Raw genomic sequence first — 18,221 nt, forward strand, 5'->3', positions numbered from 1 at the left:
TCAGGCTTGAAGCTGCCAGTAACTGTGGGGCCGTGGGCAGACCACCACTGCCCTCCCTGACACAGCTCCTTCATCTCATAATATGGTGGGAAGAGAGTCCAGGGCTGCTCACAACTCTTAAGGCTGTCGTGGCTAAGAGGACCCTGAGCTCAGATTTGGCATTGGAGTTTATACTTAGGAGGCTCTTGAAAGGGCTTTGTGTGGGCTGCCAGGAGTTTTTTGAAATTGGGATTAGCTACCAACAATAACACATTGAGAGATTTCACCTAAAAATCTAGATTTCCAGTTTCTCTTCAAAAATCCAAAGCTCTAGCTGGCCCGGGCTGGTCATGAGGACTCAGCCCTTACCAGCCCCACTCCCGCCATCCCGCCTCTCCAGGGCCGCAGAGGCCCTAGGGTGGACTTCTGGCATTTGTCACCTGCCTGGTGCCTCATAGGCATCTGGGCTGTGACGCTTAGGATTCCTAATAGTCTCTCGCTTTTTATACAAAAAGCAGAAACCTGCCCAGTGTCATTCGGCAAACCCACGACGGGCAAGGTCTCCCCGCGCAGGTCGGGTGGCCGCAGGGTGAGGGCCAGGGCAACCCGGCCCACGAGCCCCTCGGTGGGGAAGGGGCGTGTCTCCACGCGGCTCCGCCCCGGCCAATGGGGAGAGGCCCCGCCCCCTGCCGCGGCGGGCCCGCCCCCCGGGACTCTTAAGGCGCGACCTGCCTCCAGCGAGCCGACTCCGGAGCCCGAGCCCGGGGCGGGTGGACGCGGACTCGAACGCGGTTGCTTCGGGACCCAGGACCCCCTCGGGCCCGACCGGCCGGGAAAGACTGAGGCCGCGGCCTGCCCCGCCCGGCTCCCTGCGCCGCCGCCGTCTCCCGGTGAGTTTCTGTGGGGCTGGGGGGCTGCGGGCGGGGAAGGGGGCGCCACGGCCAGGCTGTGCACACGCGCGGGGACCGCCGCCGCGCGCATACACGCACTCTCGGGCGGGACCGCGGCCCCAGCCCCGCACGGTCACCTGGGCCGCCCGGCGGGCAGGCCCTGTACGCTGCCTCCCCCGCCGTCCTGGGGCGCCGACAGCCCCGCGGCCGGCCAGGGTGCGCGCCTGAGTGTGCGGTGAGCCCGCGAGGCTGCAAGCAGACAAAATAAACACCCCGTCCCATGCTTCCTCCTCCCACGGCTGGGCCTCCGGCATGACCAGTTTTATGAATCAAACCCCTTTGAGGGGGATAGCCAAGCCGCAGGCTTGGGTTACTTTTCCCTCTTGGGGTCCGGCAGTAGGTGCTGCTGTGCAGAAGGGCTGCCTGGGGTCCTCTGGACCCTTGTCACTCAAAGCACAGCTGGGGGCTACAGATATGCAGCCCTAGGGAGGGGCGGGGAGTGGCTGGTGGGCGTCCGATGCCCATCTCTCCAGGTGGGGGATGGACCTGTACTGGCCAGGGCCCTTAGAGCTCCGGGTATCAGGCAGGGTGCCGGGTCTCTGCCTCTGCCAGGGAAGGGGCTTTGCTTGGGCTGCAAACCCAGTGGCCTGGAGCCAGCCTAGTCCTTTGTGTCCCTGGGCTGGCAGTGCTGGGGCCTGAGGACTGCTGAGGTCCCCTGTGGTCACTGGCAGGCCAGCCGATTGGTGCCAACCATTCTGCCTCTCCCCCATTCGTTAACGATTGCCACACCAGGGTCACTGACCGCCTCCCCTGCTGTGGCCCAGGGGTGGAGTGTGCAGGGTGGAAGGAAGAGGTCCTGGGGGTCTAGGTGTCCCCATGCCTGCCTTTTGCACCAACGACAGGTGAGGCTCTGGAGAGAGGCAGCGGGACCTAGAGCCCCCTTCCCCAGGCTGAGAGCCTCCAGGGCTGGGGATTGGATAAAATTTCCAAGGTCCCTTCACACTAGACTGTACTTTGGGTGTTGAGGGCATAGAGGGGTGGCCGGGCTGGGACCTTCGAAGCAGGGTCCATTAGGGCCAGTCCAGGGGGCAGCAAAGTCCAGGATGGGCCCAGCTATTGACAAAAACCCAACAGAGCTGGGGCAGGCGGGTGGGGGATGGGGAGCAGTCCCCTGAGTTTACTCTCTTCTCCCAGGGGAGTTGGCCTGGAGCTTCTGTAAACAGAGTGTCAGAGGCAGGAAGAGGCTCTGGTGATGAGCAGCCCAGCTGGATCCCCTCCAGACCATTATCTAGCCTCCCCTGGGCCTGGGGAGGGAGGATGCGCACACACATGCCAGCCTGGGGGCCGGGCACTGCCTGTCCCCACCCCGCCCCTGTCTCCTGCACGTTGGAACAGCTGTCCTGCTACCTGTGGGTCGGGAGGGTCAGATGGGGGATGGGGCTGGGGGCTGGGGTCCCAGGGCATTTGTCCAGATGGCACCTCTCTCTCCATATTCTGGGAATGGGAGAATGGGATTCAGCATAAGGAGCCTCTCAGACACTGCCCAGACCTGTGCTTACCTGAGGAAGGCCCCTCTGGCACGCGGCCCAGGGGCCAGGGAGATGGCAAGGGAGATGCCCCGGGCAGGAGATGGGTCCGCGGCTCCTAGCTCCCTTTACTGTCACCCCCACCGACAGCCCCGGGGGAGCTGGGACAAGTCCTAAGTAAAGAAAATTAAGTCCTTGCCTGGGCTTATAAGTGGGTCCCAACACAACACTGGGCAGCCTCTGGGAACAAGAAAGCAGGGCCCTGCTGAGCCCAGGAGGGAGCTCCCACCTCAGCAGGCCAGACAGCCAGTCCTGCCAGTGAGCAGAGGTGTGTAGAGGGGAGGCTGCCCACAGGGATGGCTATCCCTGACCACTGGCCAGCCCTGAGCTCACGGGAGGGCAGCAAGGCCACCTAACTCTGTTAGTGACCTCTCCTGGACCCCCCCATCAGCTGCCCTTAGAGTCCCCTCCCTGGGCTGGGGAGCCCAAGGCTCTGTGCTGCCAAGAAAACCAGCTCCCCTCACTGCTGTGGAATTTGCGTGAGTTCTTGGAGAAGGGGGAGGGTGCACGTGTGTGTGTGTGTGTGTGTGTCTGCAGGAGCACTGCCCAGTGGGCGTGTGTCTGGCGTGGGCGTGTCTGTGTGCGCGTGACTGGAGCAGGGCTGTGTATTTGGGGGTGGGTGGGGGTGTTTGGGGGAGCCTGCTTGCACCAGGAGGGGCAGGGCCTCAGCCTCCTTCCTTTTATCGGTTTCCACATTCCAGAGTCAGCCGGATCGCTTTCCCTCCGCTTTCCCTCTGCGCTGGGCCGCCGGCCTCCCCCGCTTTTCCTCATTCCAGCCTCCCTGGGTGTGAGGAGGCTGGAGGAGGCTCCCTCAGGCCACCTCGGTTTTGGGCGGGGGGTGGGGGCAGGCGAGGGGCCAGTTATTCTTCAGGGTTGGGGACGGCCCCCACCAGACTCTTCGTGGGGAATGCAATAAGGCTCTGACATTCCTCAGGGGCTGCCTGAGAGATTTAATTAAGGAGGGAGGAGGGAGCCGGCCTGCACCGGGAAGGGGCTGGGGCTGCCGCTGGGGCCCCTGCTGGCCCTGGGCCCCGAGCCCGGCTGGGCATTGAGAGCAGTGCGGGGGCAGGGTTGTGGTTCAGTGGCCAGGTCCTGTTCTGCCTCCCTGAATCCATCCCGCCTGCCCATTGATCAGCTCACAGACCCCAGGGGCGCCATTTCTGCCACGGGTTGGCCAAGAACCCTGGGTGATTGTGGGGGGTTCGGCATGGGGAGCTTGAGAAGGGCAAGACCCCTTCCAGGGCCACTTCCTTCTCAGACCCCCAGGCCCAGGAAGCTTAGGGCTGGCGGCCTTCCTTGGTGACTAAGGTGTTCTTCTGGCAAGTTCAGGGTTAATTGCAGGTTAGGGCCTTACTAGATGGGTGCTTGCCCCTGGGTGGGGACAGGGCAGTGAGGAGGCCCCATGTGAGGGCCCAGCCCTGGTGGCATCACACCTGCCGCGTGCCGAAAGTGGCATCTGGACTGGCCCATTTCTAGTTGGGCTGCAGCCACTGCACAGCTCCCAGGGCCACAGGTGTCCTCCCTGACAGGTTGCACCTCTTGTGACTACGATGGCACGTCCCACCGCCCCAGGGGCTCACTTGAGCTGGGGCCTGGCCTTAGTCACTGGTCTCCCTGCCCTGGGCTAACAGGTCTGGCAGCTGCCAAGTCACCCACGGTGCTACTGAAGGCACCCACCTGGGGCCGGGCCAGCCTCCTGGGTGGAGGGAGGAGGGAAGGCCCTGTGCCTGCCCCTCTCCCAGCCCTGCCAGCTGGTCCACACCTGCTCCAGGATCCAGAGCCTCCTCCCTGCACAGGAAGACGAGCTGACATCCTGACTGTCCCCTTTGCAACCCTCTGTCCTGGTGTTCTGAACCCTGGCTGTGCGGAGGACTCGCTCAAGGAGCTTCTCCAAAATACAGCTCTGCCTGGGTCTCACTCCTAGACATTCTTTTTGTTTTTGAGATGGAGTATGGCTCTGTCCCCCAGGCTGAAGTGCAGTGGCGCAATATTCGCTCACTGCAAGCTCCGCCTCCCAGGTTCACACCATTCTCCTGCCTCAGCCTCTCAAGTAGCTGGGACTACAGGTGCCTGCCACCACGCCTGGCTAATTTTTTTGTATTTTTAGTAGAGATGGGGTTTCACCATGTTAGCCAGGATGGTCTCGATCTCCTGACCTCGTGATCGTCCTACCTCGGCCTCCCAAAGTGCTGGGATTACAGGGGTGAGCCACCATGCCCGGCAGAATTTCTTGTTTAATTGGCCTGGGGGTGGGGCCCCATCATGGAGGTTTTTTTTAGAAAGCTTCCTGGATGATTCTGATGTGCAGCCCCGGGGGCAAAGCCCTGGCGTCACAGGTGGGAGACGGAAGCCCAGAGAGGGGAGCTTGCTTGGGTGAGGTCACAAAGCGTGTGAGTGCCTGACTGAGCTCCTGGCTGTGGCATTATCTGTGGAATGAAGAGCGCCAGCTTGGGGTGGTGGATGGAGTAAGAAAGAGGCTGACACCCATGGGGACCCCCGCTCAATCACCAGCCAGGGGTCCCCGCGCCTATAGGGAGGGTCTACCTGCCGCAGTCCCTGAGGAACTCGAGGCCCAGCCCTCTCTGCCCCTTCTGTGAGGGCCCACGACCCCTGACCTCTCTGCCCTGCCCTTGGGACTGCTGTGTCCCAAGGAAGGGGAGACGGGGCGGACCCAGCCGGGCCCTGAGCCTCCTCAGACACGTCAGCGAAACTGGAGCCAGCCGTCCTGGCCGCCGGCACAGTCCCGCCTGCCTGGAGGGGTTGGCAGACTCCCGGGGCTGGGCTGCTGCCAGGCCTGACCGGCCACACAGAGCCTTGGCGGGCCAGCATGAGGAGCGGGGGCCCGGAGTCTCAGGGTCAGACCTGCAGCGCCTGTCCCGCACCCACTCTGAAGCATACGGCACAGGAGGGGCGTGCTGGCCTCAGACTGTCTGTCTGTCTGTCCAAGCCTGTCCCCTACTCAGCAGGCACACTGCCTGCCCCAGAATCAGTGAGATGTGCTCGCCAGGGGCTGATGTGGTCACCAGACGCCTGGGTCCCACCCCAGCCATGCTATCCCCTGGCCCGTCCCCGCCTGACCCTGGGCGTGTGTGGTGTACCCCAGAGGTGGGTGGGCGGCCCCCTGGGAGTTGAGATGACGAGTGCCTTGTCCTCCTTACTCATAGGGCCCCTCCCTGAAGTCCTGTGCTGAAGGGGCCGCCAAGGGACAGCTCACCCACCACGTGCCCCCTTGCAGAACCAGAGATACCCCACCCCCGCTCCCCAGCCCCCAGGGTGAAGGGCAGCCTTGGTGTGGGGATGTCCGATCTGTGTAAAGCTGGCCTGAAACCCTCTCCCTTAGTAGTACCCGCGCCCAGGGGGCAGGCAGAGTTCTGTGTTTATGAGTAACGCCCTCTGTGGTGAATGTTTACCGACCACTTAGCAAGTGCCCCGAGCACAAACCAACTCACCCCAGACACAGGCACCACGAGCAGCGCCCACTGCACAATGGGGGCTGAGGTAGGGGTCGTGGCCGGGCTGTGGACCCTGTCGCCTTATGCCAGCTACTGTGCCAGGGAGGGGGCAAGGCCGGCAGCAGCACTCAGCAAGGCTGACGAACTTGGGTGGAGGAGGGAGGCCCCAGACCCTTGCTGTCATCTTCCCACCCCCCGACGTCCCCGAATCCCAGGGCTGCCTCCGGAACACCTCCTGCACCAGGCAGAGGAAAAGGTCTCACCTCCCTGCCTGACTAGTGGATCAAGTATCAAAGCCCAGGTCCTGGGATCACCGGGTGGGAGGGTGGGTGGGCGGCGGCAACCACCGTGTGACCTGTAGACAGCCCCCAGCCCCACGCACACACCAAGCACACGCCCAGACCCCAGGCGGGCGGGACAGCTCCCAGAACTTGTTAAAAGAACTTCCCCATTTGAAAACAAACAGAACAACAGAAAACTACAACTCCAGAGGGTGAGGGGGCAGGGCTGCTTGCACCAACTCCAGAGGTGAGAAACTGAGGCCCACAGTTGAGAAAGGAACTCTGGCCTCTGTCCCCTGCCACCGTCCCCTCCACAGTCAGCCTTCCCTCGCTGGGTTCCTCTTGGTCAGCCTTCCCCCGCTGGGTTCCTCTCGGGGCTGGCTGATGGGTTCTCAGTGCCAGGAGTCCCTGGCGGCGCCCTCAGAGCTGCCAGCCTGTAGCTTACAAACTCTGGGGGTTTCCAAAGCTCCAGCGCTGCCTCCTCCCTCCTCCCTTTGCTGTGGGGGTAGAATTGGGGCTCAGGCAAAAGAGCTCACCGCACATTTTACGGGGCTGCGAAGCAGGCTGGCTGCCGCCTGCTGGGTGGTCAGCCCAGGACCCCAGCCCACAGTCCTGACCTAGACCCCTGTCCTGCTAACAGGAACGCACATTCCACAGCTCACTACCTGTCAGCCGGAAAGCCACCCTGTGGCCAGATGGACCCACAGCATCCCCTCCCCCTTCACAACCTTGCTGATTAAAGACCCAACAGATTACGGAGCCCAGAGCTATGGCTGGTCCCCCTCCCCAGTGCAGGGCGAAGAGCACCCCCCAGCACGTGCGCCTAAGAGCTGGCCTGCACACCTGGCCTTGCAGGGCTGAGGACTCCACATGCATCCCCCACTGTAGCCCTGAAGTGTCCCAGATACTCAGATGAAGAAACCGAGGTGTGAGAGCAAAGTCACTGTCTGCGGCCTCACAGCTTGGACACCTCTGAGCACAGGGCCGCCTGCCTGGAGTGAGCGCTCTTAACTGTGACCTTAAACGAGGCCCAAGGGGAGCTGAGGCCACAGTGGTGGCCAGGCTGGCCACGTGGAGGATCCCCTCCCACTCTGGAACCTGGCTGCATCCTTCCTGACCCTGGTCTGGCCCTGCTGGGAGGGCTAATTCAGGCAGAGGTGGCCTCACCCCCCATATGGACATGTGGTGGGTGGGGGTCACTCACAGCCCACATCTGGAGGCCAGGCCGCACCCGCCGTCCTCTGAGTCAGTGAGGGTGGAGCGGGTCCCATGGGGGAAGAGAAGGCTAGGGGTGTGGCCCCAGGGCCTTAGGTCATCAGACACGAGACCCCCTGGGGTGGGCTGGCCGGGCCAGGGACGTGTGCCTGGGGTTTGGGGTGCTAACTTCTTCCAGTGCTCAGTGCCAGGCCCTCCTGGGCTGTTCACTCAGCAGACCTGAGCTAAGTGGGCCTGGAGACACCTATGGCAAAGGCAGGCTGGGTCTCACCTTAGGGAGGTGAGGGGGCACACGACAGCAAGGGGGACACCGCTAGGTTGGGGAGGCTTAGCCTGCTGGCCTCTGAAGGGCGCTTGTTGTTGCTAACTGGCTAGGGGCTCAGGGTCGGTAGCTCCTAGGGGAGACGACTCTGGCAGTGCGATACTACAGGTGGGCAGGGCCTGCGTGGGCCCAACCCCGGGGACAAGGGCTTCTTCCTTCACCTCGAGCTACCCGCAGACCCCAGTGGTCACCTCACCAGTGACTTGTCTAATCTGTCCTGGGACCACCTGCTCCTCCTCACATTCCAGGAACCCACGTACCTGGGGGAGAGGGAGCCCCATGGACGGGTCCCCCCAGCCTGGGGCGGAGTGCAGGCTGGGTCGGGGTCGTGTTCCCTGGACTACCTGCACAGCCTGTGTGGGGGAAGGGGAAGCCCGGACTCCAGCACAAAGGGCTCTTGTGTGAGCTGCAGGCGCCACTGGGCAGGATGCTTCCTGGGGACGGGCTGGCACCCCGTATGAGGCTCAGGGACTTCTAGGGGTGCCAAAGTGGGGAGGGCTCTTCCTGGGGACGGCCCCAGCGGTCTCCCCAGGAGTCTAGGTGATGGGGGCCAGCCACAGACCTGCCTGACTTGGGCAATGCAGCTAAGATCTGGAGCCTGGAGTGGCTGGTGGGAGCCCCCGCCCCCAGGGCATCTGAAGGGCACGCACCCGTCACAGGTGGCTGCTGCACACCTGGGCTCTAGCTCGGACTTGCTGGCACTGCAATGGCAGCGAGTCCCTGCACCTCCATGAGCCCTGCTTTCTTCTGTCTGCCCTGACGTGGCTGCTGGGGGGCTACCTGAGGTGACGGTAAACACTTAGTGTTCCTTTGTCCTTCCCACTTCACTGGCACATGGGAAGGACTTGCACCATCACTGCCAAGGGGATGGCTGCTGCTCATCTTTCTTGGTGCCCAGCTCAGGGCAGACCCCAAGAAACAGTAAACGAAGCCGGGCACGGTGGCTCATGCCTGTAATCCCAGCACTTTTGGAGGCTGAGGTGGGCAGATCACCTGAGGTCAGGAGTTCAAGACCAACCTGACCAACATGGTGAAACCCTGTCTCTACTAAAAAAAAAAAAAAATACAAAAATTAGCCATGCATGGTGGCTGGCACCTGTAGTCCCAGCTACATGGGAGGCTGAGGCAGGAGAATTGCTTGAACCTGGGAGGCAGAGGTTGCAGTGAGCCGAGATCTCGCCACTGCACGCCAGCTTGGGTGACAGAGCAAGACTCCGTCTCAAAAAAAAAAAAAAAGTAGATGAATGACTCTGCAGAGTTTTCCCAGGCCTGGCACTGCCCCTGGGGCTGCCATGTAGCCAGTGTCCCCACCTGAGCCCTGTGGCCCCCCAGCTCCAGCTCTGTCACCAGCCTCAGCTCCCCGCCTCCCTCCCTCACAGGGGACACCTGCCAATGCCTGTGGCCTCTGCCCCTCCTCCAGGAACCTTCCCGCCGGCCACTTCCTGGCGGCCCGCAGCCCCCAGCCTAAGCAGGTCTGACTGCCCAAGTGGAAAAACATGGATCCCATAGTTTCCATGTGAAGTCTTCCCGCTGCATTCCCTCCTCCAAGGAGGGCGGGACACGGAGCGTGGCAGCAGGAGCCGGCGGCCAAGGCAGCCAGCTTCTCTGCTTACACACCCACCCAGCTGCCTGCCTGCCCCTCTTCCAGACCCTGTAGGGAGGAGCTGCTGCTCCAAGTCCCACCATTCTCTCCTTCCCTGTCCATCTCTGAGGCAGGGGATGGGGGAACCTACCTAGGCAGAGGCAGGAGGGCCTGGGGTTCAGGAGGAAGCAGTGCATGGTCACTGCACGTTCAGTGGATGTCATGCCCCATGATGACCTCTGTGTGCATTGACAAGGTCACACAGTGAGGGAGTGACGGGGCTGGGACAGAACCTGGGTCGGGGCACTGGCGACCTGACTCATAACCATTGGGTTCTCTTGCATTTGGGGGCAGAAGCAGTGAATTCCCTCTGGCTCTTCCTGGCGTGGCTGCCTTCTAGGCCCCTGACTCACAGTCTTCTGTCTCTGCCTCCTCTCTGCTCCCAGGGACAGAAGATGTGCTCCAGGGTCCCTCTGCTGCTGCCGCTGCTCCTGCTCCTGGCCCTGGGGCCTGGGGTGCAGGGCTGCCCATCCGGCTGCCAGTGCAGCCAGCCACAGACAGTCTTCTGCACTGCCCGCCAGGGGACCACGGTGCCCCGAGACGTGCCACCCGACACGGTGGGGCTGTACGTCTTTGAGAACGGCATCACCATGCTCGACACAGGCAGCTTTGCCGGCCTGCCGGGCCTGCAGCTCCTGGACCTGTCACAGAACCAGATCGCCAGCCTGCCCAGCGGGGTCTTCCAGCCACTCGCCAACCTCAGCAACCTGGACCTGACAGCCAACAGGCTGCATGAAATCACCAATGAGACCTTCCGTGGCCTGCGGCGCCTCGAGCGCCTCTACCTGGGCAAGAACCGCATCCGCCACATCCAGCCTGGTGCCTTCGACACGCTCGACCGCCTCCTGGAGCTCAAGCTGCAGGACAACGAGCTGCGGGCACTGCCCCCGCTGCGCCTGCCCCACCTGCTGCTGCTGGACCTCAGCCACAACAGCCTCCTGGCCCTGGAGCCCGGCATCCTGGACACTGCCAACGTGGAGGCGCTGCGGCTGGCCGGTCTGGGGCTGCAGCAGCTGGACGAGGGGCTCTTCAGCCGCTTGCGCAACCTCCACGACCTGGATGTGTCCGACAACCAGCTGGAGCGAGTGCCACCTGTGATCCGAGGCCTCCGGGGCCTGACGCGCCTGCGGCTGGCCGGCAACACCCGCATTGCCCAGCTGCGGCCTGAGGACCTGGCTGGCCTGGCTGCCCTGCAGGAGCTGGATGTGAGCAACCTAAGCCTGCAGGCCCTGCCTGGCGACCTCTCGGGCCTCTTCCCCCGCCTGCGGCTGCTGGCAGCTGCCCGCAACCCCTTCAACTGCGTGTGCCCCCTGAGCTGGTTTGGCCCCTGGGTGCGCGAGAGCCACGTCACGCTGGCCAGCCCTGAGGAGACGCGCTGCCACTTCCCGCCCAAGAACGCTGGCCGGCTGCTCCTGCAGCTTGACTACGCTGACTTTGGCTGCCCAGCCACCACCACCACAGCCACAGTGCCCACCACGAGGCCCGTGGTGCGGGAGCCCACAGCCTTGTCTTCTAGCTTGGCTCCTACCTGGCTTCGCCCCACAGAGCCGGCCACTGAGGCCCCCAGCCCGCCCTCCACTGCCCCACCGACTGTAGGGCCTGTCCCCCAGCCCCAGGACTGCCCACCGTCCACCTGCCTCAATGGCGGCACATGCCACCTGGGGACACGGCACCACCTGGCGTGCCTGTGCCCCGAAGGCTTCACAGGCCTGTACTGTGAGAGCCAGATGGGGCAGGGGACACGGCCCAGCCCTACACCCGTCACGCCGAGGCCACCACGGTCCCTGACCCTGGGCATCGAGCCGGTGAGCCCCACCTCCCTGCGCGTGGGGCTGCAGCGCTACCTCCAGGGGAGCTCCGTGCAGCTCAGGAGCCTCCGCCTCACCTATCGCAACCTATCGGGCCCTGATAAGCGGCTGGTGACGCTGCGGCTGCCTGCCTCGCTCGCTGAGTACACGGTCACCCAGCTGCGGCCCAACGCCACTTACTCCGTCTGTGTCATGCCTTTGGGGCCCGGGCGGGTGCCGGAGGGCGAGGAGGCCTGCGGGGAGGCCCATACACCCCCAGCCGTCCACTCCAACCACGCCCCAGTCACCCAGGCCCGCGAGGGCAACCTGCCGCTCCTCATTGCGCCCGCCCTGGCCGCGGTGCTCCTGGCCGCGCTGGCTGCGGTGGGGGCAGCCTACTGTGTGCGGCGGGGGCGGGCCATGGCAGCAGCGGCTCAGGACAAAGGGCAGGTGGGGCCAGGGGCTGGGCCCCTGGAACTGGAGGGAGTGAAGGTCCCCTTGGAGCCAGGCCCGAAGGCAACAGAGGGTGGTGGAGAGGCCCTGCCCAGCGGGTCTGAGTGTGAGGTGCCACTCATGGGCTTCCCAGGGCCTGGCCTCCAGTCACCCCTCCATGCAAAGCCCTACATCTAAGCCAGAGAGAGACAGGGCAGCTGGGGCCGGGCTCTCAGCCAGTGAGATGGCCAGCCCCCTCCTGCTGCCACACCACGTAAGTTCTCAGTCCCAACCTCGGGGATGTGTGCAGACAGGGCTGTGTGACCACAGCTGGGCCCTGTTCCCTCTGGACCTCGGTCTCCTCATCTGTGAGATGCTGTGGCCCAGCTGACAAGCCCTAACGTCCCCAGAACCGAGTGCCTATGAGGACGGTGTCCGCCCTGCCCTCCGCAACGTGCAGTCCCTGGGCACGGCGGGCCCTGCCATGTGCTGGTAACGCGTGCCTGGGCCCTGCTGGGCTCTCCCACTCCAGGCAGACCCTGGGGGCCAGTGAAGGAAGCTCCCGGAAAGAGCAGAGGGAGAGCGGGTGGGCGGCTGTGTGACTCTAGCCTTGGCCCCAGGAAGCGAAGGAACAAAAGAAACTGGAAAGGAAGATGCTTTAGGAACATGTTTTGCTTTTTTAAAATATATATATATATTTATAAGAGATCCTTTCCCATTTATTCTGGGAAGATGTTTTTCAAACTCAGAGACAAGGACTTTGGTTTTTGTAAGACAAACGATGATATGAAGGCCTTTTGTAAGAAAAAATAAAAGATGAAGTGTGTTTCTTGGGCTCAGCCCCAGGGTAGAAGGGCTGGGTGGAGGGAGATGAAGAAGGAGTGGCCCTCACTCTGGGGAGCCGGGGCCCTCAGCAGCCCCTGGGCTTGGGCAGCCCTCCCAGGTGTCCTGACCTGGGTGCCATCCACCCTAGGCTTGAAGGAGGTGAGGCTGGGCCCAGGTGGGAGCAGGGCTGCCTCTGGCCTCGGACAAGGACGGGTCAGGGAGCCTCACCTTCCCCAGGCCCTGTCTTCTGCCAGCAGGAGCTCTGGCCCATGTGCGGCTGGGAGAGGCTTGTGGCAGATGTGGGGCCAGGTGAGTCCCTCGTGGGTTGGTCTGATGGGCAGTTCACTGCCTGCTTTCCTCCAGGGACAGGGCCCTGGGCTCTCTCATTCCAGGCCTCATGGATGGTCCCGGGAGCAGGTGGCCTCTAGGACCTCTACAGCGTCCCGGGAGAGCCAAGCGGTTTGCATGGCCCCAGCTCCATGCCACTCCACTGCCCAGCATGGGCGCAGCAGGAAATCCTGCTCCCTGCCTCCTGCCCCTGGCTACAGCGAGGGCTTTGGTGGGAGGGGAAGTGTGAATCATCAAAGGCAGGGACCCCATGGGTGGGGAGAAAGGGGCTGAGCCCCAGCGAGCAGGACAAGCTGGAGGACAGGAACAAAGGGCCCAGGCTGGCTTGCAGATGGTGCCAGGATTGGTGGCCTTGGGATGCCCCCTCAGCCCCTGCATTAGGGATGTGCCCAGGCTTTCTGGAAACCCTAGAAGTGGGAGCATTTTCCAGGAAGGCTGCATGCTGAGGTGGGGGCAGTGATACTGAGTGCAGCTGTGGCCTGGACTGGGTGCAGGGAGCTTGGAGACAGTGATGGACACACAGCACCTTTTCCTGTTACCCTCAGTGGGATGGAGGGGAGGGGACCCACTGGGCTGCCGCTGCAGGGGCACCCAGAACATGCTGGAGTGAGCCTCCTGCAGACCCCATGCCACTGTCCCATAGGTCATGGCCCCGGCCCCCAGCACTCAGGCTCACCCCTGGTGGGACAGAGTCAGCCTAGCCAGACCCAGGGAGCAGGCCCCGCGGCGCGGGTGTTGATGTCAGCGCCGAGTCAGGCCCAGCCACGCGAGGCTCTGGATTCAATTAGCGGCTGCTGAGGGCTCTGGCACGAGGAGGGAGGAGGCGGGCCGTGGGTCATGGCGGGCAGTGGGTGGTGGCAGTGGGCCTGGGTGGGGCCCCTTCTTCCTGAGGCAGCGGCGGCAGCCCAGGTGGATTTCCTGTAGGCCTGGGTCCCATTAGGGGAGTGGCTGCGGCCAGGCCTGCCTCCCCCCGCCCGTGGCTGCATAGTCAAAGGGGCCTTTGTGGGCCTGAGGCTGCTGCTGAACACGGTGGCTGCTGAAGAAATGTTTTCACTGCAAAGCAAACCTGGCCGAGTGGGATGGTGGCAGGGGGCAGTGGCGGGGGGTGGCAGGGCCCAAAGAAAGGAAGCCTTCCCGGGAACAGTGTCTGGAGTGTGCCATCAGATCAGGGCTTCGGGGAAGGGGAGAACCCAGCCAGGGGGCGACCAAGCTGAGATGCAGCCTCGACCCGGGACAAGCCCCCCGACTCAAGGCCAGGGACCAGGGGCAGACGTGGGGGTGTGCGAGCCCCCATCACCAGGTGCTGACTGCAGCAGGCCCTGGGCCATGTGGGTGACACATGCTCTTGTTTCATGCCCGGCGACCTCGTCTATTGAAAAGGAGTGGCCACAGGGAGGGAAGACAGCATGCTCACAATAAGTGGAGACAGGACCCCAGCACCTGCTCCCCAGCCACGGGTGGGGCTGCCGGCCACGCGGGAGGGCTTAGGGCCACTGTGAGCTACAGAAGCAATACACCCTACTTCTATGGGGGTAGGGGGTGATACAGTTCACCCAGCCCCCTCACAGGCATTCACACACTCATCCCCGCTCAATTCACACCCAGAAGCGTGGCACCCAAGACAGGTGTATCTCCGCATCTCCAAGACCAAAGCATGAGCTGGTCCTTCAGTGCAGGCTGCCAGTCCCTCTCGTTACCCCCCACCTCCACCCTGCGCCAAGCATGGTGCCAAGCACACAAAGTGCTGGGCAGCCCTCCGTGGACGCTGCCTGAGCACAGACAGGACCTTGGTGTTCGAGGCTGGCCTGGCTCCCTGCTCCTGTCACTGTGGCTGGCTTCCCCTCAGATACTCCACAAATGTCAGGGGAAGGGCATAGGTGGGACCACAGCGGAGGCCCCTGGGTGAGGATGAGGAGGGGACGGGGTGTGTGCACGAACCCTGGCCTCCTCTAGCTCTCATAAGGGCACACACTGTTCTGCCCAAGCCAAGATGGAAAATCTGTAAAACAGAAGAACTCGAGGGTGGTGGAGTGGATGCAGTTGCCAACCTCCCCATTAGCCGTGCCCACAGATGACACTCCAGACTTTCCATGCTCAGCCTAGATTTGCTCAGAGGCCCCGGCACCCCAGGGAGTTAGTGGGGGGCTCCAGCTTCCAGGACGCCTGGGGGTGCAGGGGACCTGCCACCTCTCAGAACAGCTGGAGGGCTGGCACACATCCTTGGCATCCACCAGCTTCATGGGGGCTGGCAGAGCAGGGGCCAGGGCTCGGGGGCAGAGGGGAGAGGACCCTAGCCTGGCCACCCATCTGGGAGTGATTTGAGAAATTCCAGTCCTCACTGGTCCTTCGAGGCTATTCTTAACTGTGGTAATTACAGGGTCAGCCTTGGCCAGTGGCACCGTGAGGTCTGGGCATCATTAACTCCTCCAGAGGCCACACTGGGGCCGGGCAGGAGATGCTTGCAGGGGATGGGGACCCTGTCACTGGGGGCGGAGCCTGGAAGGCAGGAAGTGGTGGGTGGAAGTGACTGGTGCCAGGTCCCTTCACACCAATGCCTCCGCTGGGGGCCCTGCAGGGAAGGGGCTGTCTGACCTAGAAAGGTCTAGAAGACAAGATGCCAGGCAGCTCCGGGCCCGGGATGGGGGACATGGGGCCAGATCTTAGACGTGGAGTCTGAAGGCCCGGGAGCTCTGACTCCTCAAGGCGGGGCGGGTCCCACTGACTCCTCCCTGAATCTCCAATGCCCAGAGCAGGCAGGAGGCTGAGGGCAGCCCTGACTCTGCCTCTTACCCTCCATATCGCTTCAGGGAAGGTGCCGAATCTTGCTCACCTTTGCCTCCCTCATCTGTAAAATGGGCCTTGCCAGCTTCTCAGCCCCTCCCTGGGTGTGACAGGGTGGGAAAGGGCGTCACTGTCACCCTGACCCCTACCCCTCCTCTGGGCGGCTCTCAGTCCGGGGAAGCCCTTGGCAGGAGCTCTCGCTGGTACTCAGGTGGGAGCTCTTCTGGGGACTCCCTGGAAGATCCCACAGCCTTCCTTACCCCCAGACACATACCCTTGCTGCTCCCAGAGCCTGGACAGGTCACTGTTGCCTGTGACTCAGTTTCCTCAGTTATGCAATGGAAGAATGAATAAGCTTGCCAAATACCACCCCTTTCCTGGCTCTGACGTTCTCGGATCCCCCTGCCTGTGAAGATTCCAGCAAGGCCCTTACGAGTCACGGTTGAAGCTTCAGAAGGCGGATGGAGTCCCTGTCTCTCCACCCCGGCCCTGCCTGGCTACGTCTCTGAACACCCCCCAGCCTCAGTCTCCCCAGCTGTGTTGTGGGTGGTCTGAACAGATGAGTCACTCATAAATGCTTGCCCTGGGCCTCCTGGTGTCTGGCTCCTGAGCCGCAGTGGGCCAAGGCCATCTCGGCACACAGCTGACTCTGCCTGGCCAGGACCCCGCCAGGCACTGCCAAAAGCCCTCTCCACACACTTCTGGGGGCAGATGGAAGGATGAGGTGCACCTGGAGCCCCCCAGGCTGCCTGGGCACCAGCCCCACCCGGGGACATACCTCAGGATAGAACAGGACAGCCATGTGGCTGGTGTGGAGTAGGCCGCATAAACCTCAGTGGGCCGCATAAGCCAAGGCCCACCTCCACCTCCACCTCCACCCCCACCTCCACCCTGCCAGGCTGTCCAACAATGCCCACGTCCACCCTCCTATCATAGCCTGGAGCCTCCCTGGGCCTCAGCCCTCTGCCAGAACATCCACAGAAAAATGAAGCGTATTCTTGCACTTCTGGATCACACCCTCTCCCTGAATGCCAAGCATACCTGTGTCAACCCCCAGCCATGAAACCTCTGGTGACCAAGGGCCCACTCTGCTACCAGGGGCCAGAGGGGTATCTGAGCACCTGCTGCTCGTGACATCTGGAAGCTTCGGGGGTACAGGGCCAGGTGTCTGTTGCAAGGCCTTGCAGCCCAGATCAGGTACCCCAGAACACCCCGGAGATCAGCCCGCCTCACTGACAGGCCGGATCAGGTGCCCTCGCCTGCGGCGCCTTGGGTCACCAGCCCCCCAGCCCACCTGCGTGCCGCAGCTCCTACCCAAGCGAGGTGTCCAAGGTGAGGGAGGCCAGGGCGCTGGAGAAGAACCGCGTGTCCCACAGCTTCACTTCGTGCTCACGCATCTGCAGGGAGGGCGAGAGAGGGGCTCAGAGGGGCCTGTCCCTCAGCCCCACCCAGGGGGCTCCCAGGGAACCCAGCGCTTGAGGGTGCAGCCTGACACGGGGCACCTGCCCCAGAGCAGGGCTTGGAGTGGGGGTGGGAGTCACCCCAGGGAAAGAGAATTTGGGTTTTCATGTTCTGCCCCTTTAAGAACCCTTAGGTGACAAAGGATGAGGGGCGGTTCCCTCTGTGTTCTCGGGTCCCTGTGGGGCCACTATGGCTCCTGGGGTCAGGCTGAGCTATTACAAATGGAATCTGCCAGTTTTCAGCAGCCGTCAGTCCCCTGAGGCTCTGAGACCCGGCAGCACAGCCAGGCCGTATATGGACAGGCCTGGAACTGGCCCTCGGTCCCCCGCCTCCCATTGGCTTCGTCCCCGCCCAAAGGGCTGGACATGTCCCCACCTGGCTGTGCCCTGCTCCTCCAGGAGGAACCCCCTACCTGGTTGAATCCAGTAGACACCAGGTGCTCCCAGGTGCCCATCCATGCCAGCCGGCTATCCCTGCTGTTCTCATGGGCCTGCATGCTCTGCAGGAGGCAAGAGGTGGACCTGAGCCCCCAGGGCCCCTGCTGGTGGGCGGGGCCCCCTGGAATGGGCCTGAGCTGGGGAACTTCTGCTGCCCACCTGCCTGAAAGCCTCACAGAGGGTGGGAAGGGCGGGGTCCTTCTCCACGTCCCCACTGGGACCAAGGGTGGTCTCCGAAGCACCCTGAGGATCAGCCCCGCCTCCGCCCCAGTTGAGGGCAGCTCTGCACCCAGAGGCCAACCTGGCCGCTCCTTCCGAGTGTCCCTTCTCCCAAGGAGAGGGCTGCCTCGCTCCCCAGCTCCAGGCCCCTTCCCTGCTGCGCCAGGGGCTAAAGGCACTGGCACTTTCTTGCCCCCAAGAGCTGTGTGATCCTGGGGATGCCACACTCTCTCAATGCCTCATTTCTCTCACTTGTGTAAGGGGCTCATGGTGCGGTGCCACCCGCTTCCCAGGGCTGTCGCCATGTGGAAGGGCAGGGCTTGTGGCAAAGCACCGTGTAAATCGGGGGATTTCAAGGATCACTGTGGCCGCCCCAGGCAAGAGGCAGGGCCTGGGACCCACCTCTGGGCAACGTCCAGAGAGCGCCAAGTAGTGCCTCTCCTGGCCCTCCCGAGGTGCTGGAGCTGCCAGCAGGAAGGCTCCCGGCCCCTGGGAGGAGAGGGAAGCTCACATGGTGGGTGGGGCCCTGTCCTCCTGGGCCCTGGCAGTGGGGAGCTGAGGGGG

The 18,221-nt window shown here is 63.2% G+C and overlaps 2 protein-coding genes across 5 annotated transcripts in view; one reads left to right on the forward strand and one right to left on the reverse strand.

The window, feature by feature from the left end:
• The window catches only part of CORO7 (coronin 7), a 62,703-nt gene that overhangs the window by 17,215 nt on the left and 27,267 nt on the right, over positions 1–18,221 (reverse strand). For all 4 annotated transcript variants that reach the window (XM_055365164.2, XM_055365162.2, XM_055365161.2 and 1 more), the window contains 2 exons: positions 17,414–17,500; positions 16,855–16,937 (listed from right to left, as the gene is read on the reverse strand). In XM_055365164.2, the coding sequence (XP_055221139.1) occupies positions 16,855–16,937; positions 17,414–17,500 (170 nt within the window). The remainder of the gene's footprint in view (positions 1–16,854; positions 16,938–17,413; positions 17,501–18,221) is intronic.
• VASN (vasorin) lies at positions 434–12,412 on the forward strand. The gene is made up of 2 exons (XM_055365166.2): positions 434–869; positions 9,754–12,412. The coding sequence occupies exon 2, from the start codon at positions 9,763–9,765 to the stop codon at positions 11,782–11,784; it is 2,022 nt and encodes a 673-aa protein (XP_055221141.2). The 5' UTR covers positions 434–869; positions 9,754–9,762; the 3' UTR covers positions 11,785–12,412.

This window comes from Gorilla gorilla, chromosome 18 (genome assembly GCF_029281585.2).
Source record: "Gorilla gorilla gorilla isolate KB3781 chromosome 18, NHGRI_mGorGor1-v2.1_pri, whole genome shotgun sequence".
Taxonomy (NCBI): Eukaryota; Metazoa; Chordata; class Mammalia; order Primates; family Hominidae; genus Gorilla; species Gorilla gorilla.

What these genes read in the sequence shown, in the direction of transcription:
- VASN (XM_055365166.2), top strand. Translation starts at nt 9,763, where the DNA reads ATGTGCTCCAGGGTCCCTCTGCTGCTGCCGCTGCTCCTGCTCCTGGCC.